The sequence below is a fragment of the Lolium perenne genome, chromosome 3 (genome assembly GCF_019359855.2).
Source record: "Lolium perenne isolate Kyuss_39 chromosome 3, Kyuss_2.0, whole genome shotgun sequence".
Classification (NCBI taxonomy): Eukaryota; Viridiplantae; Streptophyta; class Magnoliopsida; order Poales; family Poaceae; genus Lolium; species Lolium perenne.
The window spans coordinates 25,433,323-25,448,286 of NC_067246.2; the positions used below are offsets into that span (position 1 = coordinate 25,433,323).

Genomic DNA, 14,964 nt, shown 5'->3' on the forward strand with positions numbered 1-14,964 from the left:
TGCCCGTGCGTTGCCACGGATCCTTAAATTTTATTTCTCAATGTATATATATAATTCACAATCCACTATGAAATTTAAAATAAATCAGGGATATCATAATGTACTACAACATGATAATACCGATCGCAGTAATAAGATAACATTGTTGAGCATTTGCGTGGTTCCAAGTTTTAGGTCTTCTTGTTACTCTTTCGCGGTAAGTCCCACACATGTGTTCTGGACCATCATAACAGTCAACTCAACAACCTCTACTTTTAGATGTATTATTATCTCACAAAATATGGATGCTACAAACATAGGTACAGTATACTGATGCATAGTCCGGTGGCTAGGATGGGCTGATGCATCCCGGCCCGCTCAAGTTCAAATCTCTATATTTGCAATTTGGTGTTGTGCGTACAATCACTTCTAGTAAAAACAGGACGCTTTGGGTTTCTTCCCCTTAAAGCCAAATCACAAACATAGGTACAAAAGGAATACTTCTTTTCTGATTAGTCCAAACAACATTTTGATATTCATAAAGGATGTAAAGTTGACCGCCTCCTCACTCTCTCGAGCTCACCCACTTTATCGAGTTCCACCACTCTCTCAAGAAGACCGAGCGCAGACCGGTCCCTCCCTTGCCTCTCCATCACCAGTGCAAGGACCGTCGTAGTTCCGCGTTCGAGAGCCTTCGAAGACCACACCTAGTAGGCTCATCGTCACCGCACCATCGTTGCCTTGGCCGTCCTCCATCCAAGACGATGGATCTGGCTGTTCGTGGTTGCTCCCGCCTCTCTATCCATATCTTGGTGGTGGCCATCAGCAAACTCCAATTCTGGCCGTGCAATTCATCTTCGGGGTACTTACCTTCAGAAAAGAGCCTTCAGGAAAGAGACAATTCAGTGACAAGGTACTGCTTCCCCCTTAACTGAAATGTGATAGTCAACTGTCACAGTTTTCCCAATTGGTACAAGTATCTAAAGAAATCTAGATATAATCAACTCATAATAACCTCCTAACTCTATATAAGTATGTAAAGGTATCTAGATATATAGGTATGTAAAGAAATCTAGATATAATCAACTCATAATAACCTCCTACTCTATATAAGTATGTAAAGAAATCTAGATATAAGTTGACACTGAACGAATTGCAAAATGCGTCAAGCAGTAAAATGATACATGCCAGAGTTTTCTTCTTTGCAATGTCATTTTTCTTACAATATCAATATTTCTCCCTTGCTAGCATTAATCCATCTCTTCAGGCAAGGATTGAGTCGTCAGGGGCCTCCGTACCTTCATACTTCCTGCAGCAAGCATGCCGAAACTGTCCATCCAAAAACATGCCGTTCCTCACCATCAGTGTTAATTTTAAAACAATTGTCATCCGATTTCTGCCACTTCTGCACGATTGTATTTGTATTACCTTTCTCTTTGCTACGAAACTCAGGTTTTATTAGTTCATTCGCTCTCCTTGGCTGGTACTTCTCTTCTCCATGTCCATGATGATAATTTTTCTAGTTTCTCCAGATGCACCACGGAACTGAAACTGCAATGTTGGCTATCTAGAAAGTCCCTCGCCAATGTAATAGGGTGCAGGTTAGGCAAATTCAGATCAAAATAATTTATTGCTGCATACCAGAAGAGTTTGACATGCTCACAACGTATTAAAGCATGGTACAGATCTTCTTCTTCATGAACACACAAAGGACAAAAACTAAAAGGTCCTATGTGTGTCTCCTTTTCAATTCACCTAAGCAAGGCAATATATTTGTTCACTACTCGCCACCAAGAATTTTGGGCATCACTTGAAGCTTTCATAGAGCTTTCCAAATATCTGTCAAGCCCTCCAAAGATCCAACTGAACCAGCATGCAAAACAATGTCTACTCGCTAGTTCTCGTTAAGTTGAACACTGAAAACAATCCAGATTTCTCCCCCGGCCACTGAATAACATTGGCTATATCATAATCATAGACTGACTTTGGTATGCAGCAATCACCGTTATTGCAGCTGTAATGGCTGGTTTGACGTTACACAATCACAAAAACCACCCATATGGTCAGAACAAACTTGGTGTTTTTGGACAAATACATCTAAGGCTGTTTACAATAAATTGTCATATCTGCAGGTAATTAGGTATAAATATCACCGGTTTTCTAGTGGGAAATACATCAGCATAATAGTATTTCCTTTGCAAAAAAAAAACCCAGTTCACGGCAGAGTTGATTGGGTTGTTTTCAAAAGTGGTGTGCGGGGTATCTCAGATGCAATTGAGGGTCACTTGGTGAAGAGTTCTAACTAAAGTATCATGACTGTTCATGCTCATACAAGCATATATGCCATAATATGCTGATGTATCCATTGAGCAAGACAAACGTCCAATGGAAATTCATGTTTTGCCATGTCAAGTAGTGCAATGGTTGGTAAAAATAACAGAGTATCGACAGTGGACCGAAGCAAACAAACAGAGAAGAACTTATATTATTACCTTTGTTCTGAAACATAAGCCTTGTAGTAGCATATTACCACTCTTTTACAAACTGATATAACAGGAAGCACATCAGCACTATGAACTCTTAACGTTCTGCATTTCAAGTACTATAATTAGCATGTAAGATAGAAAAATAATCGTTGTCTTCCCTGATATGCGATCTAAGCATAGCTGCCAACTCTGTCACCCAACGATTTGCCAAGAAACATACCAGTTGAAGGCTAATAACCATAGAATTTTCAATAAAATACAAAAGTGGGAGGATAATCCATGGAGTGGAGATTAAGCCCATATTAAAACAACTTACAAAGTATGTAACCTTTGCTAGAAAGACAAAGATTCAGTAATCCTAATTTCTCACCTCCGAACCCAAATAAACACTCAACAAAGGTGTCAGTAAAATGCAATCCAAGTTCCACTGATAGGACCAGTACAAATAAATAGGGAACGGTATATGCATTGTTAATTTGGACATGAAAAAAATTTCCCATCAAATTGCCCTCCTACGCTGTTGATTTCCCTATCCAGGCTCTAGAGCACTAAAACACTGGAGATTGATGGTTGCTTGCTAGGAGGAGAGCTCCTAGGTCTATTACTATTGTTTAATCCAAGTTTCAGGTTGTCATGTCTCTAGGTGTAGTTTATCATATGTCCTATGGTTCTGCTTTGATCCAGATCTGAATCTAATACTCTTGAGTTCTTGATTATGTACTTGTAATGTCATGTTGTCTTCTTAATAAATATCTGCATCTGGTCATTGAGCTATGCTAAAACTGTAGCTATAGATAGCACAAGTCTTGGAAAATTTTAAAGGACCGTAAGCATAAATATCAATTTTAGGTAAGCACTGCCATAGATATACCTATTAGCTGCTAGGCGGTGGAGCGGACGACAACTGCACCTGAGGGAATCACGACCCAGATAGAAATTAGCTGTTGCAACTTCGTTAGGTTAGCTCCCTACAGCCGTACAGCGCCAAGCGGAACATGATGCTACTACGTTAGATGCTGATTGGCTGCTTCTTCTGAGAGGCCACCTGAAAATCAGAGAAACAGGACGTGTTTCAATTAGTTGATACTATCAAGAAAGCAAAAAAAAAATCTAATTTGAATCAGTATACAGGCAATACTGAGGAAAAAGTATTTAAAAATAATTAAAAGAACTGATTGCAACAGGAAGAATCGCATACATAAAAAGCCACGGTTTCATACTTAAAATGGGAAATATGCACATTCATTCACTGCGAATCGCTCGAGCACTTACAACTAAATAATAAATATATATACAATTAAGAAAAAGAAGACATCATGTATATAAGTATATTGTGTTATCATGCAGCAGGTTTAATCAAGAAGATTTTTTTTTTTGAAAAATAAGAGATTTGAAGTTTTATTTGTAATTTGTAAGATGCCTACATCCAAGGTGAGCTCCAATGTCAGCTGCCCGGTATCAGAATAGGTCAATAATACTTTGGGGACATCCATAGGTAAAATATGGTAGGCCCAAGCTTGTGTTCAAATGTCCATGGCTCAACTTTCATATGCCAAATTAGATCTGTCAAAAGAAGCATCTCAATGTTAACATGTTGAATTTCAACTATTCAAGATTAAACAAAGGCAAATGTCAGTGTTGTTTTGCCTTTGCTTTGAGCCTCTTTATGTCATCCTACGAACACAAAAACACACAACGCTCTATACTTCCAGTACCGGGTTGTTTTTCTTCTTATTTTTTTATACAGATATAAAAGATACTTACCACCACTGCAGTTCCCGAGACTTCATTGAGTAGTTTCTTCTCCTTTTCTTGAGCTCTGAAAAGGCAGTGAGCGGGTCATACTCTTCTTACCATTTACCACCATGGTAAAGAAAGTCAATGGCAGAATCAAACTTGCAAGGGATCTATTTTCAGTTATCAGGTCCACCATATCCTCTTTTTAGACTACATTGTACAGTACTTAGTAGACAGAAACAGTCATGAGAATCTCATCAAGGTACATAGTGTAGCTGTTCTACTACTTGCATATATTTAAAGGCAGCATATCCTCCTATTTTTTTAAGGTTGCATATTGAACAGAAGACACAAGATGGTTATAGAATCTTCTACCAATATGGAATTTGGTGATCTCAATAATATCAAGACAGCCCATCAGAGTCAATATCATGGTAGTGGGAATCACATCTCAAATTAATGTCGTAGTTCCAGGTATCTGTGTATGAACCATAGTGCCTAGGTCATTGCTCATCTTTGGTGAAATTTGTATGTGGGCCTCTGCAGAGAGGTAAAACACAACAGTCACCACAATTTGAGCTCCTTCAGCTGTAGAACTCTCTGATACTCAGGGCATGAAAGGTGTAGCTTCTTCAGCTTGATTCTGATATGTTCACTAAGAAGAAACACAACACAAGTTAACTTTTAGCAAAAATGTGAAGATAGGAGGCCTGTCTTGACGGCAATTGCCCGTCTTACCGCAAAAATGAGCGCTGCAGCAACTCACAAAATAATAATACAATGCATTTGTAATACATTCGATCGTAAATTTCAGTTAGACCGTTTGGATAACACATACCAGCAGCATAAATGTACGTCATATGTTTCAAGGTGAAAAATGATTCTCAGTTTCTATGACACGAGCATTAATGCACAAAAACAATCTAGTACATATGCTTTCAACATATATTGATATACAATACCATAAGATGCATCACTCAAGTCAAAACATTCTTGACCTACTGTCGTAAACACTACTCAAAACAATGACGACTTGGTATAAATCTCATACTTATAATAATGCAGGCAATTACAAAAGCACAATATTATTAACTTAGGCTTAGTGTAATCAGGATACCTTTTGGTTGATGATAAAAATCTTGCTGTTGGGAATACCAACTTTTATAAACTAACCCCATCCATGTCTCCATTGCCAATTCCAGCATAAAATGGATTGTAGTGAGAACTAAAAGGTGATTTAATAATGTCATGCCAAAGAACAAATAATTCGAGATGTCAAGCATGTGGGCCTTATATGCCCAAAGTTGTTTCCCCAGCCAATCCATCTGAACACTCAATCATCCACAATTATTGTTCGTGCAATACAGGGTATGTTGCAATGAAATAATTAAACAGGGATAGGGCAATAGATGACCTTTTACTACCAGAGAAATCCACATCTAAGTTTCGACAAAATCCACCTTAGTTTAATCATGGTCCATATTATAATAAATAAATCCACACTTTTTTACTTATAATAATGCAGGCTAAGCAAAGCAAACGGATGGAGCTTCTGTGTAAAAGCTGGTCACCTTCCCTGGTGACCCGACAAATGCCCAAACATAACAGAGTTTTCAAACATAAATGCAATTTAAGCTTTCAAATAACTAAGAAAGTTTTTAATAAACAGATTGATTGTATTACATGACTATATCTTTTTTCTTAAGAAAAAAGGCTCAATGGATACTCTATTGGATAATCTTCCACACCATTTACCCAGGTTATAGTTAAGTACTAAAAAAACGCAAGTAAGCTGAAACTGAATTTTGAGGAGGCAGGGTGCATGAGAGTTGTGGCATGGGAGTTTTAGGAGTATTAATTATGTGAGAAAGCTTAGCATAACAAAAATAGAGGAGACATGGTTGTCTACAGATAGAATCAGCTATTAACTCTACAAAATAAAACAACTTTCCATCAGTCATTTGTCTAAATAGTACATTGAGTGATTATACCATACGGTCATGCATCCAAGTTGGTACCAAGGGCCATCTATAACTTATACATATTAACATGGCACTGGCATTTCAAGGAATACATGATTTGAGGAAAATGAGCATTTCTAACCAAAGTAGAATGACCTACATATTGCTCTATGTTTTTTGCCATCACATATTTGTCTATGTTGAGACAGCCTAAATAGGAAACATGATAACACCATTAAAAGGGATTCTATAACAGCGACAAAATAGATTGCTTATTAAAATAGAATCCGGGAAAATATGTTCCACAACCATAAAATAATCTTGCATCCTCTTGTTCTTTTGCTCCTCTTCTCTTGCCAACTGCTAGGCACTCCTCAACCAATGCGCAATTCAAATTGCAAGAAAGTTGTTGGAATTCGATCAACCAAAATCAGGGAACAAACTGAGTAATTTAGAAGAAAACTGAAAAAAGATAAATGTCTGATGTTGCTGCGTGCTCCTAGACTGTAGTCGTTTCAACCAATCACTCAACGAGTCATCGCTACTCAGCTTGGTCCTTTGGAAGCGGAGCAGTTCCACGCCCTGCAGCTTAAGCTGCTAGGTCGCTTCCATCGAGATCCTAATGCTTGACTCCTAAACAGAAATAACATCTAAAGATCTACCATGCATAATCTGTGAAAAGATAATGGTCTAGAAAAATAGGCTATGAAGATATATGCAGCAATCGACACAATATCATTTAAGCATCAGCAGGCAACAAGCATCATCGTTTTAAATATATATCATCCATTTAGGGTTCTAATGACATGATTCTGAACATTCTGTAATCATAATGGCCAGTGTGAACTCCAAAAGAAGGAAAAATGATGACTACGGAATGCCTGATGTATATACATGAAGACCAATACAAATCCAGGCCATATTATTTCTTGACATGCAAGGTTTTATAACTGCTCCATAAACTCAGAAAGCTACAACTAAAGTTATTTGGACTCTAAACAATCAAGTGAGGAGAGAAACTGAACTTAAGGCCAATAGTACACCAATGCTCCTCCCATCGGCGGCTGCGTGGTGACACCAGGATCTCAGAGACATCGCTCCTCCCATCGACGGCTGTGTGGTGCCACTGGGGCGCACACCAATGCAGATCCACAAATTCTATCAAGTCCCGAAGGTGCCGGTTGGTACACGCTGGTGCTGGCACCAAGAAGACTCCAAATTAATCAAAAACGCAGGGATAATTTGAAGCAAATCGGGGGAGAAGAAGATGAGTTGGTCATGGACACTCACCAATGCCGAGGGGCTCTCCTCACCGGCGACGTGCGTAGTTATGGGGGCGACCAGAGAATGTTCGAGGCAAGAAGCCTTGACGCCCATGTGCCCCTGGAAGGCGCTGATGAACTCCACCACGACGTGAGGCAGAGACCTCGAATCTGTGTCTTAGGAAGGAAAGCTTCATCTTGACGGGATGGTAGCAGAGGAGGATGCACATGTGCGGGGATTGGGGAGCAAATCTTGCCCGGAGTGAATGGATCGGGGCAGGGCGGGGTGGATCCGGGCTCTAGAGGATGGTGGAGGACTGCGGGTGTGAGCGACGGACGAAACGAGCAAAACAAAACAATTCTACTGCCGAGACTCCTCGCCCCACTCCCTGCGGGAGACGACCACAGTGTCGGGTGGTGGCGCCGGCGCACGAGGTGGAGCGATGGAGTCCGGCGGCGGCTACCCGGGGAAGAGAAAGGGATTGCTGGCGGCTGATGGGGAAAATGTTGGGGTGGGGGGACTGTGGAATAATTTCCCAATTTGCAAGGGACCCAATTGCAAAATGCACAGCGACGGGAGTATTGGTCGACGACGTAAAGGATTGACGTATTGAGATTCTGGCAGAATAAGGAACCAGTTTAGTCTTTTTAAGTAGTAGAGATTCTCCCCCACCTTCGTACGTCAAACGTTTCGTCGTTGGCTTCGTCGTTTCGCACGGGCTAAACTGGGCCGAAGCCCAGCTACCTCGTCATGATGGAACGTGAACCCACCACTCGAAACCCTCGCTCCTCATCCTCCTCCCCCTGCGCGGATTCCACGACCCGAGCCGCCGACCATCGTCCGCCTCCTCCCTCTTCCAAGTCCTGTGGAGCTCGGAGGACCTCCAGTCCACCGGCCTCCTCCCTCAGATCAAGACGGCAGAGGCTCTACGACCCATGCCTCCCGCCCGTTGAGCGCCGCGCCGCCCATGAAATAATAGCGGACGGAGGCTCTCCTGCTTCTCTGGCGATGGAAAGGAGGCAGGCCAACCCTTCTCAAGGTCTTCCCAGAATTCGTTTGCCAGGTCTTCCCAAAATTCGTTCGCCATTGGTGGTTGTGATGTCGTTGTCCCCGCCTATGCCGCCGCCGTCCCCTATCCTGTTCATCCATCCCCAATCCTCGTGACAAACAACGCTTGAGGGAGGAGCTTCTCAAATCCAAGCTCGTTCCCAACAGCAAGGTGTGACGCCATCTCCCCCCCCCCCCCCCACCCCCACCCCCTTCCTTTGCTTTTTTTGTTGGATCGATTCCTCTAATCTTACTGATCTTAGGCTCAATCCTTGGTTGGCTCTCTTCCCCTTCAAACGATCTCTGATTTGTGTTGTGACTGATGATTACTACAATACAATTAGTGTAATGCTCTAGGTTTTTAAGCAATGTTTGACATGAAGCTCATTGGGAGTAGTTTTGGTTTATATGAAGATTACTGTGCAATTTATGATGGATTTTGAGAAGCATGCAGATGATGAGGGTTGATTATGCATATATATATTGAGAGTGAAAATTCCTAATGTATTGTGTGAGTGAACTATTTTTTCTTGTGATACAGATTGTGTACTGAAGAATACCTTAGGTGATTGGTGTTGTACTCATCTCTCTCTACATAGAGAGCCAGATAATACTTGCAACAAGGCGGTTCAGAGTGTGCTTATGATTCTGTGGTGGAGGTGAAGGGCCACCAAAATTTCTGTGAAGATCTTCTCAGGTGGAAATTATCTTTTGTTCATTTACATATATTCACCAAAATCTTTGAATAGAGATCTTCTCCAAATTCTGGGAGCTTACCTAGCCACTATGTATGTAACACTTGTGGCTTTTGTGGTACTCCTTGAAACATCTAACAGAAACTATAGAATTCCTCCATACAGATATTGTTGTGTATATAGGCTGATTGAAATTCTTCCAAACCTGCAATTACTTAATGTCACTTTTGAGACATACTATCTCTGCCCATTTTTTGACAGAAAGGACTGAAGATTTTGACAGTTCATTTTCAAGCCATCCACAATTCGTTTGCCCTATTTTTAATAAGTTTCATATTATACTTTTTGTCAGGAAAGTGAAAGGAGTGCTTCATCATTATTAAGTAGTATATGGTAGTCAGGAAGGTAGTTAGCCACAATTGTATTTGTGTGGCACAATGAGAGAGAAAACTCTCATGTATCCTTATGGCTTTGGTAACATATTCTAGCTTTTACGTAGGTTCTGATTTCAGAAGATATGATCAACGAAAAAGCTATTTATTTGTTAGTAGGTAATGGACTGGAATCTAGTGATACTTACTGAAATCTAGAGCAGTGGACAGACTGAAATGTCTCTGTAATCACTGAATTGAAGAACTTTGTTCCACACAACAGGCTCAATTGGATATTCACCAGAAAATTGGCACACAGAGGCAGTACGTGAAGCTATAATCAATCAAATATGCTCGTCTTGATTTGCCTTGGTGGATCTGACATTCTATGATATTTTGCATTCGATCACCTGCATTTCCATCAGGGTTAGGAAATGCAACCAGATATAAAAGGCAATTGACAAGGCTCTGTCAAGAAATAGGTAAAACATCTGAAATTTTCTTGCTATTTTTTTGTGCTTTGAAGTCACTACCTTCCTGAAATATGAGTGCCATCTTCTGTGAGTTTTGGTTCAAGATACCAGCTACTCCAAAGCACCATCTGCTTCCACAAATTTGGACATGGTTCAGCACATGCTGTTTCTGAGAGGTGTAACTCCCTACACTGAATTTATCGTAGCATTTCACAAGCATTTCCTACATTGTAAAATTAAGAGTGTGGTCAACACATGGGCATTTAATTGAATGTACGCCGCATTTCACAAGCACTTCCTACTTTACGTTGTAAAATGAGAGCATGCTTGCCCATATACTATGTGAAGAAATTTCAGGTAGGCATGCCTAGGTTGTAGTTTGCTGACTTGACCAGTAATTCCTCACCAAAACTGGGCAATTTAAATTAATTGTGGAGTTGCATGGTCTTAATAAAGAGCATGGTAAAGTCACAAACTATTCTTTGGTTACACTGAAATGTTGTTTGCGCACACATTGTCTGTTTAGAGTGGTGCACTTTTTGTTTTTCCAGGCCAGTGAAATATTGTTTTCAAGCGATGAACCACGTCATGGTGGCTGTGGCTAGGAACAAGCCATGAACTTCTACGTATTAGAATTTCTTTTTTGGTGTCTTGAGATCATGAGATAGACAGGGAAAGATCGTCGCCGCAAAGAGTATAATATGGGATCCTTAGGCTGAAATTATAAGCTGTAAGGTACTAACAGAGGCATGTGTCAATAATTTTTTTCTTCACAATATTATTTAGTCAGTGATGATCGAGAAAGAAACAAATCATTGATTGATGGATCTTTGATAGTATGGAATAAGCACACAAACTCAAATTCCTCGTTGAAAATTTTCTCTATGATGTGATAGAGGATTGTCATGGAATTTGGGAACTGCAACTTTTAAAAGGTGGAGCTATAGGCGTAGTTTTATTTCCCTTCTAATTTTCGATCCACACTAATTTCATAACAAAATGTGAGTGTGCAACATTGTATATAGTTATATATTGTTTTGTTCCATAATTTACGGATGATATGCGATGGATTAGATGAGAATCTGATGTTGGACATTGATGATTGATCACATATCATGTGAAGACCTGTAATATGTGATCAATCATCCTCTCCTGTTTCGAGGAGAGGATGATTGATCACATATTGCAGGTCTTCGCATGATATTTCATTCGACCGTCTAAGAATTTGGCATATTGTATGAACCTCTTTGCATGTGTTGGTTTCTTATCCATTTAGTTAATGTGTTATAGTTGTAGGTATTGTGGCGAGAATAAGTGGATTGGTGGTGTAGCCGAGGGAGGGGGAATATGCGAGCTGAAAGACATGATGAGACAAAAAAAATAAGAGAGAAAGAACATTCAATGTGTGGAGCTATGAGAGAGAGATCTTGTCTTTTATAATTTTTGTGATATTTTCTAAGGCTACGTAACTTATCACTGCTAGATAACTCATAAATTTTATCCATTTCATCCTGGAAATCAGTAATTCATTATGAGTGACAAACAAATAGAGTTATTCTATTATTCTGTTACAGAGTATAAGTAAAGTAAAATTTTGTAAGAAGAATAACTCTGTGCTAAGAGTGTTACTTCTTCACAATTAATGTTATTGGCAGATCCAATGTTTAGTTAGAAAAATCATACTGCACAGGCTATTGGAGTCGACAGTTAGATCAGTATTCTTGCCATGTCATACTGGGATCGATGTACATTAATGGTCTTACATGCTAATCATGATGATTTTTTCTCTGCTATGCAAGGTGTTATGTTGATACATAGGCAACCCAGTGGACTGCTCTGTCTGGACGCGGCCTCTGTTGTCGTCGCCCCATCCCTCCAGCAGAAGCCACTGTTCGGACTATGTTGCCGCCACCCACTGCTTTTTGACGGCACATATGAATCAGGTAATGCAAATATTCATTGTCCAATTATTGTCTAATGCAGCTTTTGGACCAATCCTACATAAACTTCAGGGAATAATTATTACAATTTTGTTATTTTTGCTTGCCCGGTGAAATTGTTCATTGTTCTTCAGTAGCATCAATAATTATTACTTTCTAATATACGAGTCAATGTATATTCCTTCAAATTATTTCTCTATTATGTTTTGCTCTTATTGTTTGGTTTGATGATGTTTCAGTTATTTTTTTGAAATACTTATCTATAATATGTGGAACGCTTGAACAGGGTTCGGGATGGTGCCTTCTTCACCTGCTTGTTGCCCTGTAGTAGCTTCCTTTCCGCAGTTAATCATATTGCAGTTGCCAGGTGGTTAAGCCCAAACTGTGTACCACGTTGTACATGAAGAATGGGCTCGTGATGAGCTTCAGGAGGAGGGAGCAGCAATAAATGCTGAGTTGGAAATATATATGTAACCATTCAGTCCATTCTAAGTTGGAAAAAGATCATTCATAGTTCAAGAACTTGACATAGCAACATGAGGAGTCCCTTCCTCTGAACGAGGGATATCATAATGATAGGGTCTAGAATACTGTTCATATTCTGAATTTATATCCCTAGAATACTTTTCAGGCTCTTTTGTTTCGTTTGTCGGCACGGATCAATGATGACCATAAAAAAGATATGAAGTGTACATGCTATCCCAATAAGTGAATAAGGTATGTCAAGAGTGGACAGACCGACAGAGTGTGTACATCATTTCTTGAAAGAGAAAAGTGGACCAAAATAAATGGTACTGGTGAAGACACTGTCTGAATAATTGCACAATGCTTGTAACAGGTACAAAGTGGTTTGAAATAAATGGTACTGAAGAATTACACAAGGCTTCTAACAGGTACAAGGCAAGCACAGATGGCCAGGTACAAACTTAGCATGCAGTTGCTGCTTGGGCAACCAAACCAAGAAGGGTATAGCAATGGGGATCATGGTCATGAGAATGCTATGGTCACTTGTTGCTGTCCTGATGATCACCATGGTGAGGGCTGGTGACGAGGCCGTGTTGCTTCCTTTCAAAGCGCACCTCAGCGACGGTGCCTCTCCTATGCTGTCCTCGTGGAACGACAGCGCGGGTGGTGGAGCTGAGATTGAACATCAGTGGGCTCACCGGAGAGCTCTCCCCAGCCCTCGGGAACCTCACGTTCATGCGGACGCTGGACCTGAGCTACAACTGGTCATCCCTGGAATTTTTTGAGGCCCGATCACTATGCGTCGCCCCGCTGGAATAGGGTGCAGACGGATTTTTCGACCACGTGGACGCAAACGGTCGTCGCCCCGTTGGAGATGCCCTTACATGCATAGCCACTCGGGAAGGACGTGGAACGGTGGATGATAGCAGCCCACTTTGCAGATAATCACTCCCTCGTACACTGAACAATTATGCAGATTTAGGCAAAATATAAGATAAAATATGTCTAGACCCAGTAAGCCTGTAATATCTACTATACTAAAGATGAACAACTTCGATTTTTCTCATAATTGTGGTGTTAACACATATGCTACTTTGATAGTTTGATATCTCCAGAATTTATTCTGTGTACAGTTTTGGTGTCTTATGAGAATTTTCAGGTGAGCTTGCTGCTCTTGCGGTGTTGCCGCGTGCACATTCTGGTCTCTTCTCTTCTCTTTTGCTTTAGTGTTATGTTCTGTTGCGATGTGGCTTTTGCAATTTATGGTGGGCCAGCTGCTCAGTTTCCGGTTTTGTCTGGCACTACTTAACTCATGATGGATTTGTTCCTGCCGCTCTGCCGCACCGCTTTGACCACAAGAAAACTCCAAGCGATGGCTGTCACCGAGGCGCTCCCGTCGTCCCGCCGCCGCTGTAGCTCCCCTCATGGACGGTTGCTCTCGAATCAACAGTAAGGTTCGCCAGGTGGGCACATTTCTCCTCTCTATCTAAATCGCACGGGACACGGGAGAGCAATGGAGTGGAGGTGCATCGTGGGAGGCTGGGAGCCTTCACCAGGTGGTCGCCAACGAGCACATGAGGCTCCGTAAAGAGAGCGAGGAGGCGCGCCGCGTCGCGGGTGGCTCTGCTAGGTCGCCGCCGCCAAGCGCGATGAGGCCCGCCGCGGGAGGCTCTGTCAGGATGCCTCTGACGAGCGTCGCGGGGAGGGCGGCGCCAGGTCGCCGTCGAATCCGCCACCTCGCCGCCATCGAGCATGAGCCGTGAGTACGAGCACGCTGTCGATTCCGCCACGTTGTCGCTGACAAGCGCGAGGAGGGTTGCACAAGGCCACCATCGACTCCGCCACGCCGTGAAGAGAAGCTCCGATGGATCCTGGCCGCCTCAGAATATCCTCCGCGAGTTGAGCGCTCCAGCCACGGCGCCATCTCGATGGCGGCTCTCCTACAGGTGTGTAGCCTCTCTCTTTCTCTCCCCTAAGATTCTCTAGGCCGGCAAGATCCATCAAACAACTACGACCGGGAGCATCTAGATGGCGATTTTGTGGCCGGATCTCATCGCATCACCGCCCAGGTGCGGTGACCTTCCGTCGTCCGCTGCTGCATCGACAGCGCGATGGATCGGAAGCGAGGCTGAGTATCAGAAACAGCAACGATCCATCGGAGTCTGCATCAACAGCGCGATGGTCCGCTGCTGCATCAAGAACGCCTTTTTTTTGCTGCCCCAGATCATCTATGCCTCTTTTCTTCCTGCACAAAGACTAACTAGGCATGCTCTTGCTACACGAATCCAAGCCAACTACAATTTCTCCTGCTCCTGGAATCAGCAGTAGTACGGTGGTTGTTGCTGTTGCTAGGCTTCTGCAAGCCCCAGGAGTAGGAAAACCAAGAGCGCGCAGGTACGAGGGGTTTATGTGCATGAGGTCACTACAAGAGACCGTGAGGTCGCCTCGCATTCCCAAGCTTATGGGTAGGCCAAGCAAAGCTCGACACGCCCATGCACACAACACCCACCTCATAGACTCACGTTTAACTTTCCAGGCCTGGGTGCT

The 14,964-nt window shown here is 42.0% G+C and overlaps 1 protein-coding gene and 1 long non-coding RNA gene across 23 annotated transcripts; one reads left to right on the plus strand and one right to left on the minus strand.

The window, feature by feature from the left end:
- Window positions 1-252: 252 nt before the first annotated feature.
- LOC127340980 (uncharacterized) lies at window positions 253-7,986 on the minus strand. 8 transcript variants are annotated; one of them, XR_007875119.2, is made up of 8 exons: window positions 7,454-7,984; window positions 4,230-7,360; window positions 3,890-4,028; window positions 3,337-3,510; window positions 2,472-2,567; window positions 1,408-1,546; window positions 1,203-1,308; window positions 253-910 (listed from the first exon to the last, which is right to left on the minus strand). It is a non-coding gene; the product is annotated as an uncharacterized lncRNA (long non-coding RNA). The 8 variants fall into 8 exon arrangements; XR_007875117.2 differs by having other exon boundaries at window positions 2,472-3,510; window positions 7,454-7,986; XR_007875114.2 differs by having other exon boundaries at window positions 1,408-3,510; window positions 4,230-4,284; window positions 4,578-7,360; window positions 7,454-7,983.
- Window positions 7,987-8,178: 192 nt separating this feature from the next.
- Window positions 8,179-13,217, plus strand: LOC127340979 (uncharacterized). Of its 15 annotated transcripts, XR_007875098.1 has the most exons (8): window positions 8,179-8,645; window positions 9,015-9,719; window positions 9,823-9,863; window positions 9,965-10,021; window positions 10,117-10,188; window positions 11,812-11,955; window positions 12,239-12,669; window positions 12,791-13,217. XR_007875098.1 is itself a non-coding variant. In XM_071827806.1 (7 exons), the coding sequence occupies exons 2-7, from the start codon at window positions 9,634-9,636 to the stop codon at window positions 12,325-12,327; spliced, it is 489 nt and encodes a 162-aa protein (XP_071683907.1). In that variant the 5' UTR covers window positions 8,179-8,645; window positions 9,015-9,633; the 3' UTR covers window positions 12,328-12,770. The 15 variants fall into 15 exon arrangements, 2 of the variants coding, with proteins under 2 accessions (XP_071683907.1, XP_051222710.1); XM_071827806.1 differs by lacking the exon at window positions 12,791-13,217 and having other exon boundaries at window positions 12,239-12,770; XR_007875108.1 differs by lacking the exon at window positions 12,791-13,217 and having other exon boundaries at window positions 9,015-9,170; window positions 9,668-9,719; window positions 9,965-11,955; window positions 12,239-12,770.
- Window positions 13,218-14,964: the final 1,747 nt, after the last annotated feature.